Genomic DNA, 24,586 nt, shown 5'->3' with positions numbered 1-24,586 from the left:
TGAGTTCTAATTTTAAAAATATCCCAAATGTGTTAGTAGTTGTAGTATCTGAAAATGAATAAGGCTGTTAACCTGTGCAAGTTAGAAATCCATATGAAATGTAATGTTGGAAAAATGTCACATTTGTATACATGAGTAGTAGCAGCATTAAGGTCCATGAAACATAGCAATGCAGGGGATAAGCTTTGTATTTATCAGTGATGTCTATTTGTGCAGCAAGTTGGAAAAAGGAAAGGAGTCTCTTTTAGGAAATACGAGCATTACCTAGCATGATGAAGTGAATTTTCATCTAAAAATAAAAGGAATTTCTCGGAAGTAGTGGGTTTTTTTGTTTGTTTTCTTACGACACTGAAGTGTTAAAAACAAATTTAAATCAGTTAGATCATTTCATAAGAGGGAAAATGTTAACTACATTTGGGTTGGAGAGTGAAGTATTTGCTAGATGCCAAAAGATATCTGAGTAGTCAAAACAAAGTGCAAAGTCACTATGTATCAGTTATGTAAGGTCCAATTATGCTATGTCTTCAATCGAAAATAATAGTTCTGAAATTCATTCTCTATCTAGGTTTAGATACCCTCACTCCTTCAAACAATATTATGTGAAAGGAGTGGCTGTGATATCTATGAGAGTATTGCTTTTAGGAGAAGTAGGAATATGAATATATATATATATATATATATATGAATATATATATATATATATATATATATATATATATATTCGTATTGTTTCCCTTAACCTAGGTAAAGGAGATCCATAAAGTCATTCCTGCCACCTTAGGCTTCCACTGCACAGACTGGCTCATCTGCATAATCAGAATGACCTTCCCATCTCAGATGAACTGTTGTTTCCTTGCCTAGCCACACTACTTCACCATGTGTGATGTAGTTAGTTTATTATTATTGCTGCTTGGGCTGTACAAGTACATGCTACCTCAATCATGAAACATATACATGTGGGTTGAAATGTTGTAAACTTTATTTTTATGCTTGTGTGTGCACGCACGTGTGTGTGTGTGTGTGTGTGTGTGTGTGTGCATGCCTGCAAATTAACTTCTGCACATGGGAAGTTGGCATATGTGGAGTCTCAAGGAGGGCCTCAGATGTCCTACCCTTTCTCTCTCTGCCTTGTCCCCTTGACATGGGATCTTTTATTGAACCTAGAGCTTGTGAGGCAGCCTGCAAGCCCCTGAGTCCCGCTGTTCTGTTCACAGTGCTGGAGCTGCTACAGGTGTGCAGATAAAACCAGAATCGTTCGTGGGTCCTAGAGATTTGAACTCCAGCCATCATGCTTTGCACAGCCATCACTCTGACCCACTGAGCTGTCTCACCCAACCCTGAAAGGGATTTTAAAGCAGTAGTCGTGTTCCCCTTTTATTCCCTTGTAAACTTCACACTGACGTAATAACTCCAATGTCTGTCTCAGCTTGTGGCTCAATTCTAAAGACTAATGTCTGGCACGTGCTAAATTTTCTTGTTTTGAATGCATGTTGAAATTTATCCAGCATCAGTATGAGTGTACAGCATGAGTACTGAGTTCTTTCAAAACCACTTGCAGACTTAGTTACATGGATGATTGCGAATTCTCTATTGCTACCCAAAGTATGTAGCTGAGACTTCTGTCAACTTAACTGCATCTCAGGAACAAAAAGGCTCTTTTGCTAACATCAACAATCTCAGTGTGGAGTTCAAGTTTCCTTAGCATTTCACCCTGTCTTCTTAAGCACTATATTGTTATTGCACATATTCCAACCTTATTCCGTTTCAGCTTTCTTTACTTCATTTTCTTAGGATTTCTTGGTAATGAAAATCTCTGTTCAAAGTAGGACCTAAGATGTTTAGGTCAATGGCCTATCTTCACACTATGAGCTCCTTCTGATCTTCCCTAAAGCCACCTGATGTCACGTATACAGACAGAGTACCAGTGTTTGATGTGTGAGCTCCTCTAATCAGATTTCTTCCCTTGAATCATCATGCTCATATACATAAAATCTAAACCTGCACTTCTATACTCCAGTCTGGAGCCTTAGCAGAATAAGCAATGGTTAGGTGTTTTCTGGCATTTAGACTCGAAATTAATGCCAGCCAGAATATAAAGTATAATTGGCTGCTGGCGATAATTTTTTAATAAATATTACCTATTTTATTATTTATATATATATATATTTATTTTATATAACTAAGTCCATTTAAATGAAAACAAACATTTATAGACAATATTTGGGAATTTGGGCGTTGTTCTTTCCAAACAACTTCCTGCTGGTAAGGGGCGCTGTCATGGGGGATTCTAAGAAGATTCAGAAATCCTGGCTGTAGTCTGTAAGGCTGAATTGTCCAGCTGTTTTGAATGTAGGATCACCTGGTACTCTGTTTCAGGCAGTCTGGCTTCATCAAAGCACATTAGTCTGGAAGGAATCCACAGATTTTCATTTTCTGGGGAAACAAAAATAGAAATCCTTTTCCCCAGTAACTTGTCCTTGAACTTAAATTTTAGAGTCAAAACATTTTTTAATTTATTATTTTACATGTCGATCCCAATTCCCTCTCCCTCCCTACCTCTCTTCTTCCCTCCTTCCCTCCCTTTTACCCTCTCTGCCCTCTCACATGCACTCTAACCACCTTCCCCTCCCATCCCCCCACCCTAATTCCATAAGTAGGGGAATGCCATCCAGTAGGGGTCATGTAGGTCTGACAGGTCATATGAAGTAGGGACTAGGGCTTCTCTCCTGTCTCTAGATTAAGCAGTTATCCCTCCATGGGGGATGTGTTCCCAAGGACCTTTTGTGCACCAGGGATACATCCTGGCTCCATTGTCTGAGGTCCCTTAGGCTGCTCAGTCCTTCTGGCTGAGACCCATATTCAGGGGGAGCTGAGTCAGTCCCATGCTGGCTTCCCAGCTATCAGTCTGGTGGCCCGTTAGCTCCTCCTTGTTCAGGTAAGCTGTCTCTATGTGTTTCTGCCGCCTGGTCTTGTCCTCTCTATCTGTATCTGGGTTCTACTTCAACTCAGTATTTATGTATGGGTGTTTTTTTCCTGTTTCCAACAGACATTAGTTAGTTGGCAGCAGTCTTGTAGTTCTCTAGACCTTTTTGTGTGTTCAATTTTATCTTCAAACCAATATTGGCTCCCTCTTTTGTGCTCTCCCTCTCTCTCTCTCTCTCTCTCTCTCTCTCTCTCTCTCTCTCTCTCTCTCTCTCTCTCTCTCTCTCTCTCTCCTGTCTTCTATTCCTAATCGGGCTCAATCTTCCTGGTTGCACATGTTTTCCTTTCCTCCTCCTCGCTTTCTCCTACTTCTCTCTCCATTTGCTGCCCCCCCTTCCCCTGTGCTCTGGGGGACTTGTCCCTTCCCAGTTCTGTGAGGGACTTTATATGAATCTCTTAGAACACATCTTCTATCCTAGTTCCTCTGGTGGTGTGAATTATAGGCTGGTGATCCTTTGTTCCTATTTTAAAATAATATTACTTTCTACTTAAACAGCTTTAGTAAAACCAAACTTATGTAAAATCTATTAATGGGAGTGAGAACCTAATCTATATTTTATAGGCTGACTATATTTCATGTTGTATTTCATGATAGATTAATATAGATTTATGTGGATACAGGATAAGAGGTCTTAAGGCATATGGAATTTATGAGTTAAAAACTAACTCATAAAGTCTGTCTCTTTTCCTTTAAATTTTAAAGAAATTAGCAACAAAATGCTTCCGTATATATGTCAGCAAATCCACCTTCTTTTCTGTTTTAAGATTATACTATGTTTTAGATTAGACTAATATGGTAAAATAGCAAAAAAATGAATATGGGCAGCACATTAGGTCTCAGATGAAGTGTGTGAAAAAGCTGCAAAGGACAGTTTAGTTCCTTTCTGTGGGTTACACAATGTTATCACAGCACAGTACTTGGTGACCATTGCATAGGTGTATGAGCTCAAAGGCTGAGCAAACTTTCCTTCTCTGACATTTTCCATCCCCTTTGAATATCAGTAGTAACTTCAGTATAGTTGCCTATATACACAATGCCAAAGCAATGAATTGATTTAGGTTTTGCTTCCTGTGTGCTGGACACTGTGTACCTCATATTCATTTCTTTGTTCAGTGCTGCTTGCTAGTGTGGATACTTACTCTTGAGTTCATTGCAACTTCTTTCTTACTTCTTTCCTTGAGCTATTGTCTGCTCTGTTCTCTCTCTCTTTCCTGACTCCACTCCATCCCCCCCCTTCCATTCCTCATTTCTGAAGCCTATGGCTTTTTAAAGATGCTTTCCCCAGTTTGCTCTGTTGTGAGCAAAATCCCAATTAAGACACTGAAGAAAAATATGAAATTATATTTTACACTAAATTTTGACTGATTTAGTCAAAATGCTTCAAGTGGTTTGTACATTTTTAAACCTGGCTGAAATCAAAGCGGGGTGGGGGGGAGGGAAGAAGGAATATGAACTGGTAGATTCCACCAGAGCACAGTACCTTTTGTGAAGAAATCTGTCACAGAAGATTGAAGGGGAAAGAGTAGTTCACAGAAGGTGTGGGTGAGGGGATGGCAACAAAAACGTGTAACAAAAAATATGGACATCTGAGAGGTATGCCTCATTGCTTTGCATCGAAGATTTGCATATTAAGAAGTCAGGAGCCTTCACATTAATGAATCCCTAACTAGTTTCTGACACAATAGACTGATATGTCCCTGGAGGAGTCATTATGGTCTATCATGTCAATGATCCGCATATTAATGACTCTCTAACAGGCTCATCAACAGGTAGCCTAAATAGGCTCCCATTGAGTTCTTTTTCATTTGCTTTTTAAATGTATCATCTCCTCCCTTCCCTTTGTAATACTATTGTGAGGAATTGACAAAAAGGCCCATTAAGATAATTTTAATGTGTGACTTAAGTTCACAAAAGCATTAAATTCAGAAATAGTGCCTGAAGACCTACCAGGGCTGCCTAAAAAAGTTTCTAAATGCACCAAAATACAAACCAAGTTTGGGTAGAGATCCCTTCTTTGGATTTTAATATGATCTGTCTAGTCTAATTTACTTGGTTCCTGACTTTCTTGATATATTAATTTCTGATGTTTAGTACAAGTAGAGGAGCTAGTTTGAAAGTATGATTACAAAATGGAATTACTTAAATATGGAACTGAATTCTAACAGAGTTCATAACATACATTTGACTAAACGATTATTTAAACTAAAACAATTATTAATAGTAGAAATAATTTTAAAATATACAGGAAATAGTAGACATAATTGATTTAATTAGAGGCCTGACATCTCATAATTTGAAAGAAAGACTTCATAACATTTAAATTTAACATTTAATTAAAAGTTAAACAAGATCTCTAATACCAAGTCAATAATATATCCAAAAAGTGCTGAAGAGCTAGGGCTAGAGAGAGTACTCATATTTAAGAATACCAGCTGTTCCTGCAGAAAATCCCGGTTCATCTCTCAACATCATCATGACCACTATTGGCAATCCTTAACTCCAGGGTCTAAACTCTCCTCTAGCTGCTAAGGGCACCAGGAAAACAGCAGTCTGAAGGGTTGGAGGAAGGACACAAGCCAACATAAGGTATCCTCTTTAAATGCCTCTGCATCAGACTCTTTGAAACAGGGCCTCTTATATATGCAAATCACATGCAGCAAACATACATGCAGACAAAACATCCATACTCATAGTTAAAAAATGAGTAAATAAAAGTGAAAACACTAAGTAATTTATCTTCTCATACATTTATTGAATGGGAAACGATTTTACTTATTCTAGATTTTTGGGTGGGTGACAGCAAGCTGATGCTCTAGCTTCACACCCACACTCTCAGAGTGATGGCTATTCTTGATTGTCAACTTGATTACACCTGAGATTAACTAATATGTAAGTGCTTGAGTACATCTGTGGGAGGCTTTTCCTTAAATAATTTGAATTTTAAAAGACCCCCTTTTAATCAAGATTTTTGAAGGTGGGAAGATTCAACTTTAATGCAGATCCTCTGTGGTGAATAGGTACACCTTAAATCTGGGCCACAGCTTCTGGTGACTACCCACATGAAGGACATGGAAGGGAAAAGCTTTTCTTTTACTTACTTGCCATCACCTTCTTTGACAAATCCATTCCTTCACTGGCATTAGAGCCTGTATCTTCAGGATTCCAGAAATCAAGCTAAAACAGCTAGTGGAGTGAGGAATGACTGGATGCTTGAACTTTTCTTTGGTAGACAATCAGTGAATTAACTGGATGATAGACTGTGCTACTCTAATAAGTTGAACACGTGAATGTGTATGTGTGTGTATGTATGTGTGTGTGTGGGTGGGTGGGTGTGGGTGTGGGTGTGTGAGCATGCATGTGCACATATATAATGTGGATAGAGTGAACATGTGATTTGCAAAGGAGTGGAGGACAAAGGTCAGCATGAGGTATCTTCATTAAGTACCTCTCCACCTTATTTTTTGAGGCAGGGTCTCTCATTTGGCCTGGATCTCACTGATTGTTTAGATTGGCTACCTATCAACTTCTAGGACCCTCATGTCTCTGCTTCCTCAGAACTGAGATGTCAGGTACCATTGAACTGGATTTTGTATGTGGGTGTTACAGATCTGAACTCACATACCATGGGAGTACTTTGCCCACTGAGCCCTTTCTTAGTTCCTAAACCACCATATTTAAGAAACTAAATAAATTACACGATGAATGCAAACACTACAGACTTCACTGGGGAAACAACATGCTAACAGAAGTACCAACATGGCTCACTCAGTAGATCTACCTCTACTAAAATTAGTCTTTATACAAAAAAAGTGAGATGGAATTCTCAAAGAAATAATAGTTGAAATGTATTAATTCTGAAAAACCACACATAGCAACATTCTGAAAATTTTTGAAAGGAGATAATGGGAAGCTCTTAGCAATCAGTTTTGGGGATTTTGAAGAATAGGTAGTGAGAGTTTGCAGACATGCAAGATTTTAGCTCCATAGTCACCGGTTTCTTGACATCTACCTGCTGCATGGGTGTAATTATGTCTTTTAAGTATTTAGATAAAGTAAGGACCTTAGGGCAGTAAGTTTGAGACAGTTTTTTTCCAGATAACTTGCTGATATACATTCTTCAGTTGTTCTAGTATCCATCACCTAAAGACATTTACATTTCTCTCCATAAAATATAATTGGCAGGTGGTAGCAGAGAAGTCCCAGGGTTATCTATAGTCTTCTACTTAAAATTCATGAATTCTGCTTGTAATTACATCACATTCCCAAGCAACCTACAATGTTTTTTTAGTCCCCATCTCAACTTCCAAGATTCTATTAATGATGTACTAGACCCTCATCAGTCAGTGCCTTGAAAAGTGCACTTCATTTCCATCAGTGTGTGATGCTGGACTCAATGACAGAATAATAAAATGTAAAATGTCTCTTCTGCTGGGGGGGCAGGAGCTAGGAATAACCAGCACTCACCTCACTGACATGACCAAACACATTTAGACGTGAAATTTTTCTTGTTAGGAAATAATGAAGAAGCTCTGAAAAAAAAATCAAAGGGTTACTTTCAGTTGTTTCTTATTTGCTATTGAGACTATTCTACATTTTAAAAAAAAAAGACAAAGCATCAATGTTTTAAAATGGAAGTATCATGGTGAAATACAATGTTCTAATTGATTATACAATGATATAAACATAATAACTGGATGTTGTCCAAATAAGAAAATAACTTATTGGGATCATGAGGCAGAATGATCTTAGTTTCATTTAAGGGTCTGGAAAAGCAAGAATGGTGGCTCAGCAAATAAAGTCTCTGCCACCAAGCCTGACAGCAATAGTTCAATACCTAGGATCCGCAACTAACTCATGGACAGGAATATTACCTGAATGCTTTTAACCCAGATAATCTTTACCATATTTGTCTGCATCGTGTAATACTAATGTTGTTCTATAGTTTTAAAATTGGTTTAGAGATATGCTGAATACGCTTCATGATTTTTTTTTATTGAAAAGATCACTTATGAACTGTTTGTGGTGGCTAGCAATCCAAGCAATTTGGAGGCTGAGGCAGGAGGATCAAGGTTTTGTTCCTTGGCTACATAGGGACATCATATCTTAAAAGAACAAAAAGAAAAATAATATCAGGGGAGCTTTGTATAAAGACTTGAATGAGACCACAAGCTTTAAATGTAGACTATAATCTAGAATATCATAGTAATTGCTTTTTAGCATAAAATGAGAGATGATGAGGAAGGAGTTAAGGACTGGTCGTTTTTAGACTGTTTTGTGTTTTGTGCATCTTCAAACAGTGTGAAGGAGTAGTAAATTCAACACCCACACTCTTTTGGAAATGGTGTACTGCTTTTGTCATTTTTAACCCCTTCTGAATGGCTGTTTTGTTCCTGACACCCTTGTTGTGCCACTCACCCTGACACTTGGTGACCTGACTTCAGACTTTAATTTTGTTGAACAAATCTTTGAGAAGTTTCTCCAATATGTTAATGGACATATATGAGATTGTAGCACAATGGCATTGCATTTGTTTAGGAAAAAAATCTATTATTAATTATCCTAAAACTGCTATGTTTTGACAATGATAAAAAAATAAATCATACCCCCAAGAATGGAAGATTAACAGCCCCCAAATCTCTAGATATATTATTTTGGTGGTGACCTTCTCACATTTAGTAAATCAGCAGAGTAGTGAAGGAAGGTGGACTATGACACCCAGGCAAGCCATTTTTTGAGAGGATATATACAAATAAAAGTTGCTTGTTCAGATTATCTAGTGAGTTATCTTGGAATCTGGGCTAGTGATAAAGAGAGACTATTTGTAAAGTTTAAGAGAGTATAATGCCACTGACTGCAAGTTTTTGTCTTATAAGAATGTTATGAAATGCAGTAGATACTAACAACAAAATTTCTAGTAGAAAGAGCGATGGGAATCAAATGCTATTCTGTAAAATACATCAGTATGTAAACACACACATCACTGTTAGTAATAGTGTCAGTGATAACAAATTTATTAAAGGTCCTTCTGTTGCAAAATTTACCAAATTTAATCACTCTGTAAGGGACTGAGCGATATTGTGAAGGAAAATTAAGAACCTGGATGTCATGTTACTGGTTTGAAATGACATGGTTAGCAATGGCTAAGTACAAGTTAGCACCTAGATAGACACTTTGGAATGGATGAATTAGTGCTCTTTCCAAGGGTGTTGGTCCTCTCTGAAGAATACCTGCTTGGGACAGGACAAGACCATCTCTAATTTGGTCACTAGTTACCTTTTTGTTATTTTGCCAATATTGTAGAATTTTAACTTTATTTTCTCTATAAGGCAATTGGACCATATTATCTTACTATAAGGTCCATTGTAGGTCTAAATCCTATATAAATTAGATAAACCTTGCTAATTTGTAAAAATAAATTCATCATGTTTATCTCCTATTTAATGTCCTTGGCCAGAATCTACTAGTTAGAAGACAAAAACAGAACAAAATTCAAAAAAAAAAATGCACAAAGAAAAACAAAATAACAACTATGGGATTTATTTAGAGACATTCTGCTCATACAGTAATGTTTTTTTTTTTCAAATAAGTCATATTATTTTACCAATAAAGACGCCGTAGCCAAATGCTGGGGTAAAATCCTGATAGCTCAAAGAGGCAGAGAACACACCCAGTTGACTCCTCTTCCAGAAAGAGAGCATTCTCCTACACCTCCTCAAAAAAACAAACAAATTAAAAAACAAAATAATAAAAAAACTCTTCCAACAGAATGTCCCTCCCGTCTACTTCCTGTGCTTCTCTCTCTCTCTGTATGTGTGTTTGTGTGTGTGTGTGTGTGTGTGTGTGTGTGTGTATACATCTGTCCACCTGACTTCATCCTCATCTCTATGGCTTTTTCCTATCAACTGATTGCTTGCTTTGCTTCTAGATCTAAGGTGAACTTTATTTAATCCTGCTTACGATATTCAAGCAGAAAGCTCTTAGGTTAAAAGTATGTTCCAGGGCTGAACACACTGCAGCTAGAAGCATGTTCCTCTAGTAAACAATGCAGCCTCTGGATTCATAGTGGTATCAAGTATCCAGCAGCAAAGTAACATACAGTAACCATTTCACAGTCTTGCTTAAACTAACTCCAGGTTCATCGTTGATGGTCTGCTTTTAAACATAATTCAAACACTCTGACAGTCTTATTGATCTTGGATGTATTGTATTTTGTGATGTTACTCTCTTACTTCTTGTTATTTTTTTAAATTATTCTTCTGAAATAAGAATCTTCTTACTTCTTAGTAAACTCAGAATCAATCTGTGAAAATTTTTCCTACCCTCCTGAGTTTTCATGTTAACTCTTTCGTCTCAAAGGCCATAGATAATATATCATTATTTATTATACTTACAACTCATTGTAACTATGACATTTTGTTGATTTATCTATTCTTGTCAATGTTTTATTTGCTTGTCTGGAGTAAGAGTCTAGATACTAGTTACCTTTGATTTCTCAATGTTTGTTATAGTTGATATCCATAGAAAAATGAATGGCTCCTACAGATTAAATAATGTGGTTGACTATAACATATGACTCAAAATTTAATGGAAATGAACTCTTGCTCTGAAGAGCCTCAATTAGCTTTAAACAAATTTTAAAATTGAAAAACCTACATTAAACAATTACATCTAATCATTTGACCCTGGAATTCTAAACTTTGGAAGTGGAAGTGTTATTAATTTAATCCTTAGAATGTATGCAGATGAACACATGCTGGTTTTTTTTTTTTTTGTTTGTTTGTTTGTTTTTTGGTTTTTTTTTTTTCTGAGTAAAGGAAAGAAAATCTCCTGATCAAAAAGTTCTCAGGAACATAAAAGGGATCTGAGATGTAGTAAAAGATAGCTTTATTTGTGTCATTATTAGAGGTACTGGTGTAGGTTGATCCTGCTGTCAAAAACCAATAGAGTCTTCATCTCTGTTTTCAAATTTAAACCTGTTTAATTTAACTCTTTATATGTAATTGGTCATTAAGTGTTACTTCAAATATAAGAGTGGTGTTTTATTTACAGATATCTTATGATGTATGGCAAAGGACAAGCCACTTGCTCTCATGAGATATCTGAAATGAGGATTCAACTGTTTAGGCATTTAAAATAATGTATTAACTCCATGCAAAACAATGACAGATTTTCAGTAATCATATGCACGGATTCCTTCCTCATTAATTGCTTTACCTGAGGTAACTTTAATCCTGAAAAAATTTCCTTTGAGTACCACTATTTTTCTTGCCTTGTCTTCCTTAGTAACCATGTGGAATCACATTAGTTAGCTTTAGACTTTTGGGGAAAATCCTTTAAATAATCATTCTAGGTTTTTCATTTAATACTGCATTGCTAAGATAGGTTCATATTACTCCATGATGATATGTTTTATTAATTTTAATTCTATATAATATGCATTTTAGGATACTCTGTAGTTCTCTATTTCGTGTTCTGTGAACATGCATTTATGTTTATTCCAAACTGACAGCTCGACACCAATGCCATTCAAGTCTTACTGTAATTATCTCAGATGGCATGTAGAGAAGTTACGAGTATACCAAGGAATGTATATAGTCATGCTAGAGTATACAAATGTTAGGTCTTTTAAATGATGTTAAATTGATTTTCAAAATGGCACTCACTAATCATTTTCCCACCAGTAATGTGTAAGAAAGCGTCTGTCTCCAGCCCTCATTCCAGTCTCTGGAACTTTTACTTTGTTGTGTTCAACAGGTATCAATGCTACCATCTTGCTTTGGTTTTAATGTTTGCTCCCTAATAATGCTGGTTGTCCATTGTTTTATTATATATATATATATATATATATATATATATATATAATTATTTTGTGTGCATGCATGTCTATACAACACATGCATGCCTGTTATACTCAGAGGTCAGAAGATGGTGTTGGATCCCCTGGAAATGGAGTTCTCAGTTGTTGTAACAGTTGGATGCTGAAATTAAACCTGGGTCCTCTGCAAAAACAGCAAGTGCTCTTAATGGCTCAGCCAACTCTTAGCTCCACCTTTATAATCTTTCAATGAACAAAGGGTTGGCATTTAATAGTGGGGCTGGACAGATGGCTTAATGATTAAGAGCACTTGCTGCTCTTTCAGAGAACCTGGGTATGGTGTCCTGACACCACATGGTGGTTCTTTAAAACCTGTAACTCCAGTTCCAGGGAACCAAAGCTTCCTTTCTGGTTTCCAATGGCATTGTGACATACAGTTCACAGACATACATGTAGCAAAATAAACATATAGAACAAAAATAAGTAAGTTCTTAGAAATGTTTAAATTTTAATAGAGCCAAACTAAGTTTTTTCCTGTATGTTAACTTTTTTTTTCATTATTTGAAAGATACTTATTGCTATATATATTCATATATATTTTAAAAACGCCTAGGAAATATAAGGGTGTTGACTTGTTAAGAATTTAGTCCACCTGGATTGTGCACATATTCTATTGTCATAAATTTTTTTTACGTATATCCATTCTCTGTCTTCATTTCTGAAGATCTCATTTTCTTCCTATTTTCTGAGATATTAGTACCTTTTTCCTGCTAAATTACAACTCCTATCTCTCAATTGATTTGCAGATTTAGCCACACTTTGTCTTCAAAGTTCAGACTGCATAAGAATTCTTTTTTATTTATTTATTTATTTATTTATTTATTTATTTATTTATTTTATATAACTAAGTCCATTTAAATGAAAACAAATATTTATAGACAATATTTGAGAATTTGGGCGTTGTTCTTTCCAAACTACTTCCTGCTGGTAAGGGGAGCTGTCATGGGGGATTCCAAGAAGATTCAGAAATCCTGGCTGTAGTCTGTAAGGCTGAATTGTCCAGCTGTTTTGAATGTAGAATCACTTGATACTCTGTTTCAGGTGGTCTGGCTTGATCAAATCACATTAATCTGGAAGGAATCCACAGATTTTCATTTTCTGGGGAAACAAAAATAGAAATCCGTTTCCCCAGTAACTTGTCCTTGAACTTAAATTTTGGAGTCAAAGCAATTTTTTTAATTTAATTTATTATTTTTCATGTCGATCCCAATTCCTTCTCCCTCCCTACCTCTCTTTTTCCCTCCTTCCCTCCTTTTTACCCTCTCTGCCCTCTCACATGCACTCTAACACATGCACATCCCCTCCCATCCCCCCACCCCAATTCCATATGTAGGGGAATGCCATCCAGTAGGGGTCATGTAGGTCTGACAGGTCATGTGAAGTAGGGACTAGGGCTTCTCTCCTGTCTCCAGATTAAGGCAGTTATCCCTCCATGGGGGATGTGTTCGCAAAGTCCTTTTGTGCACCAGGGATATATCCTGGCTCCACTGTCTGAGGTCCCTTAGACTGCTCAGTCCTTCTGGATGAGACCCATATTCAGGGGGGCTGGGTCAGTCCCATGCTGGCTTCCCAGGTTTCAGTCTGGTGGCCTGTTAGCTCCTCCTTGTTCAGGTAAGTTGTCTCTATGTGTTTCTGCCCCCTGGTCTTGTCCTCTCCTTCTGCATCTGAGTTCTACTTCAACTCAGTGTTTATGTATGGGTGTTTGCTCCCCATACATGATTCCAACAGGCATTAGTTGAGGGCTTCATGGATAAGTTAGTGGTTGATCTCACTCTCCGGGAAAGGCATTTATGGTAGCCTTTCCACGGAAGCTCAAATTGTTAGTTGGCAGCAGTCTTATAGTTCTCTAGACCTTTTTGTGTGTTCAATTTTATCTTCAAACCAATATTGGCTCCCTCTTTTATGTCATTTATCTCTCTGTATGACTCTCTCTCTCTCTCTCTCTCTCTCTCTCTCTCTCTCTCTCTTTCCTGTCCTCTATTCCTATCCAGGCTCAATCTTCCTGGTCTCACATGTTTTCCTTTCCTCCCCCTCATTTTCTCCTACTTCTCTCTCCATTTGCTGCCCCCCCACTTCCCCTGAGCTCTGGGGGACTTGTCCCTTACCAGTTCTGTGAGGGACTTTATACGAATCTCTTAGAATATACCTTGTATCCTAGTTCCTCTAGTGGTGTGAATTATAGGCTGGTGATCCTTTGATCTAGGTCTAAAATCCATATATGAGTGAGTATACTGTGTTCCTCTTTTTGTGACTGGGCTACCTCATTCAGGATGGTTTCTTCAAGTGCCATCCACTTGCCTGTGAATTTCAAGATTCCATTATTTTTTTCTGCAGAGTAGTATTCCATTGTGTAGATGTGCCATATCTTCATTAACCATTCTTCAATTGAGGGGCATCTAGGTTGCTTCCAGGTTCTTGCTATTACAAATAGTGCTGCTATGAACATAGTGTGTTGCATGGATGTGAATCCTTTGGGTATATTCCTAAGAGGGGTATTGCCGGGTCCTGTGGTAAACTAATTCCCATTTTCCTGAGGAACTGCCATACTGATCTCCAAAATGGCTGTCCGAGTTTGCACTCCCACCAGCAGTGGAGGAGTGTTCCCCTTTCTCCACATCCTCTCCAGCATGAGTCCTCATTGGTGTTTCTAATTTTAGCCATTCTGGCAGGAGTAAGATGGTATCTCAAAGTTGTTTTGATTTGCATTTCCCTGATAGCTAAGGATGTGGAGCATTTTCTTAAGTGTCTTTCAGCCTATTTAATTTCCTCTATTGAGAATTCTTTCTTCAATTCAGTACCCCATTTTTTAATAGGGTTATTTGGCATTTTGTTGACTAGTTTTTTGAGTTCTTTGTGTATTTTGGAGATCAGCCCTTTGTCAGATATAGGAGTGGTGAAAATCTCTTCCCACTCTGTGGGCTGCCTTTTGGTCTTGTCGACTGTGTCCTTTGCCTTAAAGAAGCTTCTAAGTTTGTAGAGGTCCGATTTATTAATTGTTTCTCTCAGTGTCTGTGTCCTTGGAGTTATGTTCAGGAAGCGGTTCAAGGGTACCTCCTACTTTCTCTTCTAAGAGGTTCAATGTGGCTGGATTGATGTTGAGGTCTTTGATCCATTTGGACTTGAGATTTGTGCATGGCGACAGACATGGGTCTATCTGCAGTCTTCTACACACCCTCATCCAATTGTGCCAGCACCATTTGTTGAAGATGCTGTCCTCGCCCCATTGTATAATTTTAGCTGTTTTGTCGAAAATCAGGTGTTCATAGGTGCATGGATTAATATCAGGATTTTCAATTCAATTCCATTGGTCTACCTGTCTATTTTTATGCCAATACCAGGCTGTTTTCAGAACTATAGCTGTATAGTAGAGCTTAAAGTCAGGAATGGTGATGCCTCCTGAAGTTCTTTTATTGTATAGGGTTGTTTTGGCTATCCTGGGTCTTTTGTTTTTCCATATAAAGTTGATTATTATCCTTTCAAGGTCGATGAATCTATTTCTTCTAGTTTATCTTCCGTGCCTGAGATTCTCTCTTCCATCTCTTGAATTCTATTGGTTATGCTTGTGTCCGTGGTTTCCGATTTTTTGCCCAGCTTTTCAATTTCCAGCCTTCCTTCCGTTTGTGTTGCCTTTATTTTCTCAATTTCAGTTTTTAAGTCTTGAACCGTTTCCTTCACCTGGTTAATTGTTTTTTCTTGGCTTTCTGTACTTTCCTTAAGGAATTTGTTCATTTCTTCTACTTTTTTGTTTGTTTTTTCCTCCATTTCTTTAAAGGATTTTCTCACATCTTCTTTGAGGGCCTCTATCATTTTTATGATGGTGATTTTTAAGTCGTACCCTTCTGCTTCCTCTGCTTTGTTGTTGTGTTCCATTCTAGTTGGTGTAGATTCCCTAGATTCTGGTGGTGTCATGTTTGTCTTTCTGTTGTTAGGTGTTCTCTTGTATTGCCTTCTTCCCATAGTTTCTTCCAGTAGGTGTTGGTGGTGTCTCTTCCCTCTCTCTATGGTACTTCCCCGATGGGCTTATGTGGATCTGAGATTCAATATCTGTAGCTCTGTGTGGTCCAAGCTCTGTAGGAAGTCTCTCCGCAGACAGGGACCCAGATGGGGTCAAGGATGAGGCTCCAGTAGAAGATGCCAGCAGGAACTCACAGTGGTCCCACAGAGATAGGTGGATCTCTGGGAGGGGCCTGGGACTCCAGAAGAAGACTGGAGGTGGGGTCAGAGACCAAGCAGGTGGAAATTAAGGGTGGTCCTGAGTGGATAGGTAGGTCTCCATTGTTCAGAGTTGCTCTGAGAAGTCTCCGAAGTAGGGTGGTCTGTTGGTTCCATCCTCTGTCCCAGTGCTCAACCAGAGCAGCAGGACTGTGCGAAAGGTAGGGCACAGGGTGGGGGGGGCAGGCTCGTGGTGGGGATGGGTGTGGGTGTATCAGAGCTCCAAGGGTGCTCTCGATGGGGACAGGAAACAGGAGCAGCAAGATCAGGGGCCAACCCAGGGAGTTCGGGGGGGGGGGGGTAGAGGATTTAGGGGACAGGCAGCTCCGATTGGGCCCAGACTCACCTCTGGCAGAAGAGGACAAAGGCTGAGCTGAAACTTGGGAAGGTTTTGCAGGATAGTGGGATCTCACTGGAAACTGGAACTCTCCAGCTGAGGCCTCTTTCTTTAGCAGAGGCCCGAATTTGGGGGTCAAGGGTCTTGCCCGCAGGAACTCAGAGTGGATCCGCAGAGATAGGCAGATCTCTTGGAGGGGCATAAGAACTCTTAAAATGATTTAAAGCAAGTTCCCCCTGAATTTCCCACAGCTATGGAGCAGTCATCTCTTTGCTCCTCTCTGTGGACTCATATGTCTACAACAGCGCTATGAAAACTGACTTCATAATTTTGACTACAATTTGTTGAATCTATACATCTATTTTGGAGAGAATTTTTACATCCATAATATTTCACTACTATCTATGAACATGGTATATGCCACTTCGGTAATACCACTTTTTAATATTAATTTGTATAATTTATCAGTTTTTACTTTTAGGAGTTTTTATTTCTACCAGTTTTTCTGTATTTGTTCTATGTAATATTTATATTTCACAGGTATATAATTTTATTTCTTGCATTTATCTTTCAATAAAAAGTTTTTCTGTATACTCTTGAATCTCCATGTTTTGATAAGATTCAGTCACAATAAGGTGGTTTCATCCTTAATTATTTGTCTCTGGGATGAGTTTTTAAAAAGAAATTATTGTCCTTTCCAAATAATCATTTTTTTATTGAAGCAATTAAAATGATTTAGAAAATTTAAGGATGGTATTTTGGCAAAGAAAATATTGTTTAGTGGCAAATTTTTTCTCTCTATGAATAAAATTCTAATAATTACTAATTCTAATTAAGAACAAATAAGAAACAGAAATAGCTGTGTTGTTTTAATAGTTTACACATTCTTTGAAAAAATTTATTAGTCCTTTGAAAATTTCATATAACATGGTTTGATTATATTCAACCTCCTCTGCAATTACTCCCAGATCAATTCCCACATCTCTATCCACCCAACTTCATTCCTATTCTCTCTTCATCTGTCTTTCTGTCTGTCTGTCTCCCTCTAAAAACTCATGTGTCCAATGTTTTGCTTTGATTGTGTACTCTTAGCTCTAGGGCTTTCTCTAGAGTGTGGTTACTTACCAGAGAGTAAACTATCAAAGCCAAACCATCAAAGACTCTTTTCCTAGTAGGTATCAAATGCCTATGACTCCTCTGCTGAAGGTGGGATTTCAAGTCCACCTCCCATTTTATGATGAGATTGTCTGGCTTGAGTTTGCACAGATCTTGTTGATGTTATCATGATACCTACAAGTTCATATGTACAACTGCCCTGCTGTGCCCATAAAATAGTTCTCTTAGAGTCACTCACCATTGATAACTTGTTATAATTCCCATAGGTCAATGTGATAACTTATTATAATTCCCATAGGTCAATGTGCCTCACCTCTCATCTGAGAAGCCTCTTTGCGTGTTAGATGGCAATTAACACAGAGCCCCACAACTGGTCAAAGTGTAAAGAACAAGAGACCATATGGTTTTCAGCTCTAATAAGATGTCTATATCACATCCCTTTCATAAGGCTCAGAGAGCTTTGCCTAAGAGGGAGGTAAACAACTTTTAAGAGCCAAAGGTGGTAGATGTGTTTCAGGCTTACACGTTCTGAAAAGAGGTAAGTTATACTCAGAGAAGCAAAACACATGGCTTTTGTAGGTAAATTTCACAAAAATAAAATGATTGTATGGTTATAGATCTTGTTAAACACTATAATGTTTAGATTAATTCAGTAATAGTACTTCAAATTCTATAGTCTAAGAATTTTTATGTACCTACAACATTAGTTTTTTTGTCTGCCCACTACTATTGTTTTCAGTAAAGGTAAAACAAAACAACAAAAATATATGCGAAACTAAGCTACTTTTTTGTTTGTTTTGTTTTGCTTTATCTTTTGGGTTTTGTTGTTGTTGTTGTTGTTTGTTTTGTTTTGTTTTTGTTTTTTGTTTCGAAACAGGCTTTCTCTGTATTGCTTTGGAGCCTGTCCTGGAACTAGTGCTGTAGACCAGGCTGGCCTTGAACTCACAGAGATCCACCTGCCTCTGCCTCCTGCCAGGATTAAAGACGTGCACAACCAATACCCAGCACTAAGATACATTCTTACATGTAATCAGGATGGAAAAATTTACAAATTTCACATGTTTTTTTGTGGAGATAAAATTAGCCATGTTGGATTGGTATCAAAAGTTTCAGTGCAACTACACTGGACTCTAGTATACAACTGATACTTTCCATTTTCTTGTTTTTGGTTTGTTGTTAATGTTTATTTTTTTTGTTTGATTGTTTGCTTGGTTGGTTGTTCTAGAAAATTCAATGACTAAAGTAAGTATACGGAAAAAACAATTGAAGGTTGGATATGAAGGTACAAGCCTTTAATCCCAGCATTTGGGAGGGAGAGTTAGACAAACATTAACACTCTGTGAGTTCATGGAAGCTTGGTCTACATAGAGCATTCTAGGATAAATAGAGATATCCAGTGAAGGAAGGGAGGAAGGAAGGAGGAAGGAAGGAGGAAGGAATGAAGGAAGGAAGGAAGGAAGGAAGGAAGGAAGATAGACTAGAAGACTAAGAGGACTCAGTGGGTAAAGTGCTTGGTATGCAAGGCTGATGATGTGAGCTCAATTCCTAGGACCCATGTAAAGATGAGAATCAGCTCCAAAATGTTGTTCTCTGACATCCATATTCGTGCCATACCATATAAATATGATGTGGCCATGCACTTCAGATTCACCCAATAATAATAGCAATAAACAAAATATTTTTGAAAAGAAAATAACTTAAAAACACACAAATCAACTTCTGAGTAACTGCACATAAATTGCAATTTTTCAGTAATTATATTTTTCATACTGAGTATCACAGACAAATATAATTATAATGATCTCATTAAACTGCCTCCTGACATTTGCAGGGAAAAGTGTTTGCAATTTCTAATCAAAATGCAAACTACACCAGAAAAAGATATACAATCTGAATAACTTTAAAATTATGTGCTTATGTATGAGCACTCTGAAGTCTCCATTTTAAAATTGGCTAGTGTCAATTCATGCATGAAAATTTTGAACATAAGTTTCAGGTTTCAGTAAGCTTGTTTTGTTTTTCTTTTTAGGGAGTGAGGGAGAGAGAGTTATCACTATAACAATAAAAATAAAAGATAAACAGGATATAAAACATAATTATTGAAATGTCAAAAAACAGTTTTGTAATAGTAATGGAAGATCAGTTTATAAACGGTAGACATTTAAACAAAAAGTAAAATTGCCTCAAATTTAAAGGTAAAAGTATATAAGGAACAATACACATTTGCTTATAGTTTCACTCTATGTATGTTGTAATAAGCACAAAAAAGTCTCATTTCAAAATGTCATTGCATAGATTATTTTTTTCTAGAATTGGAATTTATTACGGTGTCTTCTAAAAGATTTATTTAGAAGTTAAATTTTTAAGTTGTATTCAAAATGACATACAGTAACACAAAATTTTGAAAGGTTATATAAACAATATTCATCTTACTGTTAATTGTCCACTGTGTAAGGATACTTTAAAAGATGTAATTTCATAACAGATGTCTGTTTTTCTAAATCCTAGCAGTAAAGATGAATCATTGATAACATCTGAAGAAAATAAGTTTGAGAATTTGAAGTTCACAGGTAACATTTATTTAAAATTAAACAAAATCTATATTTGTTAAAGTCTGCAATGAGAACAGCCTTACACTTAAAACCCAATCATATTATCTTTACAGATGCCTATGTCCCAACAATCATTTGTTCTCATGAGGGCAAGGATGATTTGGGAGCCAGTCATCAAAATGTAGAAGACATCAACAGAAAGCATGACCGTCATAATGAAAAGGAATTAGACTGGATGGTAAGTGTTCTGGTTGCCACGGTATTAGAGAAGATGAATCTATTTATGCTTCAAAGATGCTGCAATTCCTGCCTTTCAATGGCCTCTGCTAATACAATTTGCAAATGTGAAAGCATAGCCTATTCTGTCCCAGCATCTCTATCCAGCTAGACCGAGCAACAAGGCACTGATTTCAGTGCGTTGCTTCTGCTCTCCACAGTGTTAAATTAAAGACATTCATTCCCTATCACTTTGCCATTGGCTCTGAGTAGCAGTTTGTGGGAATTAGAAGCAAGGGGCACTATCCTGATGTGAACTTCTAATCTTTGTAACAAGTGTACACTTAGCAAGACCTTGTCTGTAAAATAAGAGGGCTTGAATAGGAAATGGTTAAGGTCCCATCCAATTGACAAGCCTGTAATTCTTATGTTTAGCAATCTTTTGCTCTGCTATTTCTGCCCAAGTAAGAATCCCAATTCTTTATCACAGTAAAACATTAAAATACCGAGGAAGAAGAAGATAACCAGCTCTACATAATTTTAAAACAGGAAACAAACTTGGTACTGCACAACTTAGTTTAATATTTCTTAGCACAAATTTCACACTTGATGAACATCAAGTCTCTTCTGAAATTTGGAGGACATGCTTTAGTTGGCACATTTGACCCAGTGAGAGGTAGAACTGAATGAGTCAAATAATGCAATTTATTGTATTCAGCTGGAGCTCACAGCATGGGGATACACGGATTCATAATCATCTTAGATTAAAATGATATTTGCCTCTTCAAGTGTCAGTACTGCAGCCAGAAAGAGCTAGAACTCTCCCCTTCCCCATGCATTTCATGTCTGCGATAGTGATACATATGGCAACTGCACCACTAAAGCCTGCAATTGACTGTGCTCCCAAGTTAAGGCACTACAAAGTTGTCACCCATTGTGAGAATTCTTACCAGCTGAAAGTTAACATCACTTTTTTTTTTTTTTTTTTCAAACCACAGAATATAATGAAAGGGCCCTGGAAAATCACATACTTCTCCAATACACCTCATTACCATGAGCAGCCTCAAATATAAAAGTTTGTTTAGAAGTTACTGAGAGTGTACGCCCAATAAATGAACAGGGAGCTGTAATTTAGATGCTAATTTGCCCCATGCTGACGTGACTGCATAAAACAATGAAGCTCCATAATAGATGGAAATACAACCAAATCTGTGGAACCCACAGGCATTGGCTTATAAGACAGCTGTGCAGTTGACAAGTAACATGAACCTTATGTGAGAAGAAGGGGGAAATGTAAGATTTGCATATAATTATTGAGATCATGCAAATGTCAGTTATGAGGAGGAAAGAAAAAAACCACACAGGCATCTCACTGTTAAATCCTGACAGTTGGCATCACTGAAGAGCTCAAATACATTTGAGTACCAGTTGGCAGAGGGTCATTAAAACAGAATTTGCAGAGACATTAACTCCCTCACTTTTCTTTGAGTGACGTTTTGCTATTAATAGTTTGCAGAGGCTTTGCAGAAAACATATTAATAAGAGAAACTGTAATGGGGGCACCTACAGCACATATAAATGCAGCAAGGGGCATCCAGGAAGCTGCTCTCTAATTGATTAGCATGGAGCTATCAATGTGTATATCCTAAGTGAGGAAAAAGTGCAATGACAAGCAAGAATGTTTGAATAATACAATGTGATATTTGGAAGCTGAGAAGGAGTGTGATTAATTTGGGCCTCTTTCCCACTGGTCTCATTCCCAAGACAGACCTTATAAAGGTCTTTCCCCAAACATCCAACTTCCAGAGTTTGTGTGAAATCCATAAATGAATTGAGAGGAGGAGCTCTATCAGATAATTACTTGAGATAATAAAATCAAATTCACTTTTTCATATATTTAAAAAAATCATATTGTTTTTTGTTTGTTTGTTTGTTTTTATTCCATAAGATAAATCAACCGCTATTAATTACTCGGGATGAAGAGAATGCATTTTCCACAGATCCAGTCAATTTCACAAATAAAGCTGAGGGGTCAGAGAAGAAGCAAGATTATCATGGAATTCATACTGACTTATTCAGAAGGCCTTTATCTCCAAGCTTACCAGAAGAAATCTCCTTAAAGAGAGATTCTTACCCTAGCAGAAACTATTCTTCAGGAAATGAATATGGCCATCCACATTTAGAGGAGATTCCTTCATATGTGGGAGAAATGAAGCCATTACTGGGTGATGTTAGCTCTGACAAATTAATGCAATTGAACCTCTGCAGCCAAGAAGTCCTAGATGATAATGCCAACCCCGCCCATGGAAGTGGCAGAGTGCAAATAGCATGCTCATCCTCTGACCACCTAATGACAGATGGTCTTAACAAGAATAATGAAGCAGGTGGCAAGAAAACTGGAATAAAAGATCACAAATATTCAAGAAGTGATTTCTGTTTAGAGGCATCTACAAATCTGAGAGAATCAAATGAATCTTGCAAAGGAGATTACACCAAGGGCAATGATGAAGAGGATCAGAACACATGCCTAGGTGTTAATGAAAAACAAAGAAAAAATTTTCAGTCGATATTCCAGAATGAAGAGAAACAAATGGGGCACCCAGAAATAAGCAATGAAGGGACTAAAGTTAATAATGAAGACTTAACAACTCTGTTAAGCAAAGAAACTACAGCTACTACATGGAGAGCACCAGTAGATCCTTCTCCTTCAGCATTGACTAACTTGAATTGGAGAGAAGGTGGCAAAGGTATCACTTTGGAAACAAGAGCTACTCATCTTGGTTCACCAAGAAATGGTAATGTTCTGACAGGTGATTATCTTTTACAAGCTGCAAGGGAAAAATCAGATCCTCATAAACCTGAAGATCAAAATATGAATACACAGCATAAAAAAAATTGGAATGTTCTGGAAAGTCAGCCAGAAACAAGAGGGATTGAAACAAACACAGCCAAGCAGATCAAAGAACAAGCAGAGTGTAAAGACGTTTGGGAAAAAAGAGATAACAAGATAAGTCTGAAAGGTACTCCTACAGAACCATTGTTTACCTGCCAAGAGACAGAATGCTATGAACTGTCTTCTCTAGCTGATCAGGGTATTACTGAGAAAGCACAAGCAGTTACAGCTTATATAATTAAGACAACATTAGAAAGGACTCCAGAAAGCATGTCTGCTAGAGGAAAAGCAATAATTGCTAAGCTACCCCAAGAGACAGCAGGAAGTGACAGGCCCATCGAGGTAAAAGAGACAGCATTTGATCCACATGAAGGGAGGAAGGATGACTCACATTATACCCTTTGTCATGGAGATACAGCAGGTATAATCCATGACAATGATTTTGAAAGGGAGTCACGTTTAGCTATTTGTAATGTACATGTAGATGAAATGGAGAAGGAGGCAACCACATCTACATGCAATACTCGGAAGACATATGACAAGGAAAAACGTGGAATTGGAATTGTAACATCCATAGATGAACCTTCACATGTCATTACAAACAATCAAAAAACTACGTCAAAACTGGATTTACATTTGGGAGTGTTACCAACAGACAAAGCAACATTCCTGGGAAATAAAGATCTTGAGCTGCTTCAAGAATTATCAAGAAGAACAGACTTTGATGCTGTTCATTCTGCATTTACTTCAGACACATCCAGCACATCTCAGGGCAGTCAAGTTTACAGATGCCAATCTGAAAATTCAGAACCCTCTTCCGCATGGCTAGTTGCTGAAGAGAGAGCAGGTACTAACACAACACTCCAGTCTATTCCTATCAAATCAGAATACACTTGCCATCCAGAAAGTGAGATCCTGGGCCATGCCATATCTAAACCTGATGATGTTTCTAAAACTTCAGAAATAATGGAATCACATAATGGAAGAAAAAGTCCCGTGGGTCCGATTCTCCAACAAAAAGAAGGTAAAAGCTTGGGGAAATTCCAAAGACCAATGATTTTAGTCAGTGAACCTCTTGAGAATCTGGAGGAGGCAAAGTCTGACACCAAAGGATTGGCGGATTTTGGACAGTCACAATGCTATTCAAATGACAAAGGATCAGAGAGCCCCACTTCTGTTACTCTGCCTCCCCAGGAAGCCCAAGCTCAGTGCAGGGAGTCTCTGCTTTCCACATACATCAACTCTAAACTACCTTATTTCCTTTTGTTTCTGATCTTTCTTGCAACTATTTACTACTATGACTTAATGATAGGTTTGGCATTCTACCTTTTTTCCTTGTATTGGTTATACTGGGAAGGGGGGAGGTCAAGAGAGTCAGTAAAAAAGAAGTGAGGTTGGTGCA

The 24,586-nt window shown here is 37.6% G+C and overlaps 1 protein-coding gene across 2 annotated transcripts in view; it reads left to right on the top strand.

The window, feature by feature from the left end:
• Ppp1r3a (protein phosphatase 1 regulatory subunit 3A) overlaps window positions 1-24,586 on the top strand; it is a 38,134-nt gene extending 13,548 nt beyond the window's left edge. Inside the window, exons 2-4 of one of the 2 annotated variants that reach the window (XM_051175701.1) lie at window positions 20,035-20,093; window positions 20,189-20,313; window positions 22,240-24,586. In XM_051175701.1, coding sequence (XP_051031658.1) covers window positions 20,035-20,093; window positions 20,189-20,313; window positions 22,240-24,576 — 2,521 coding nt within the window. In that variant the 3' untranslated portion in view covers window positions 24,577-24,586. Of the gene's footprint in view, window positions 1-20,031; window positions 20,094-20,188; window positions 20,314-22,239 lie in introns of both variants that reach the window. The other variant, XM_051175699.1, reaches the window with a different exon arrangement.

The sequence above is a fragment of the Phodopus roborovskii genome, unplaced genomic scaffold, assembly GCF_943737965.1.
Source record: "Phodopus roborovskii unplaced genomic scaffold, PHOROB, whole genome shotgun sequence".
Taxonomy (NCBI): domain Eukaryota; kingdom Metazoa; phylum Chordata; class Mammalia; order Rodentia; family Cricetidae; genus Phodopus; species Phodopus roborovskii.
The sequence above is the reverse complement of the archived record's forward strand: the minus strand, read 5'-3'. Positions and strand labels throughout refer to the sequence as shown.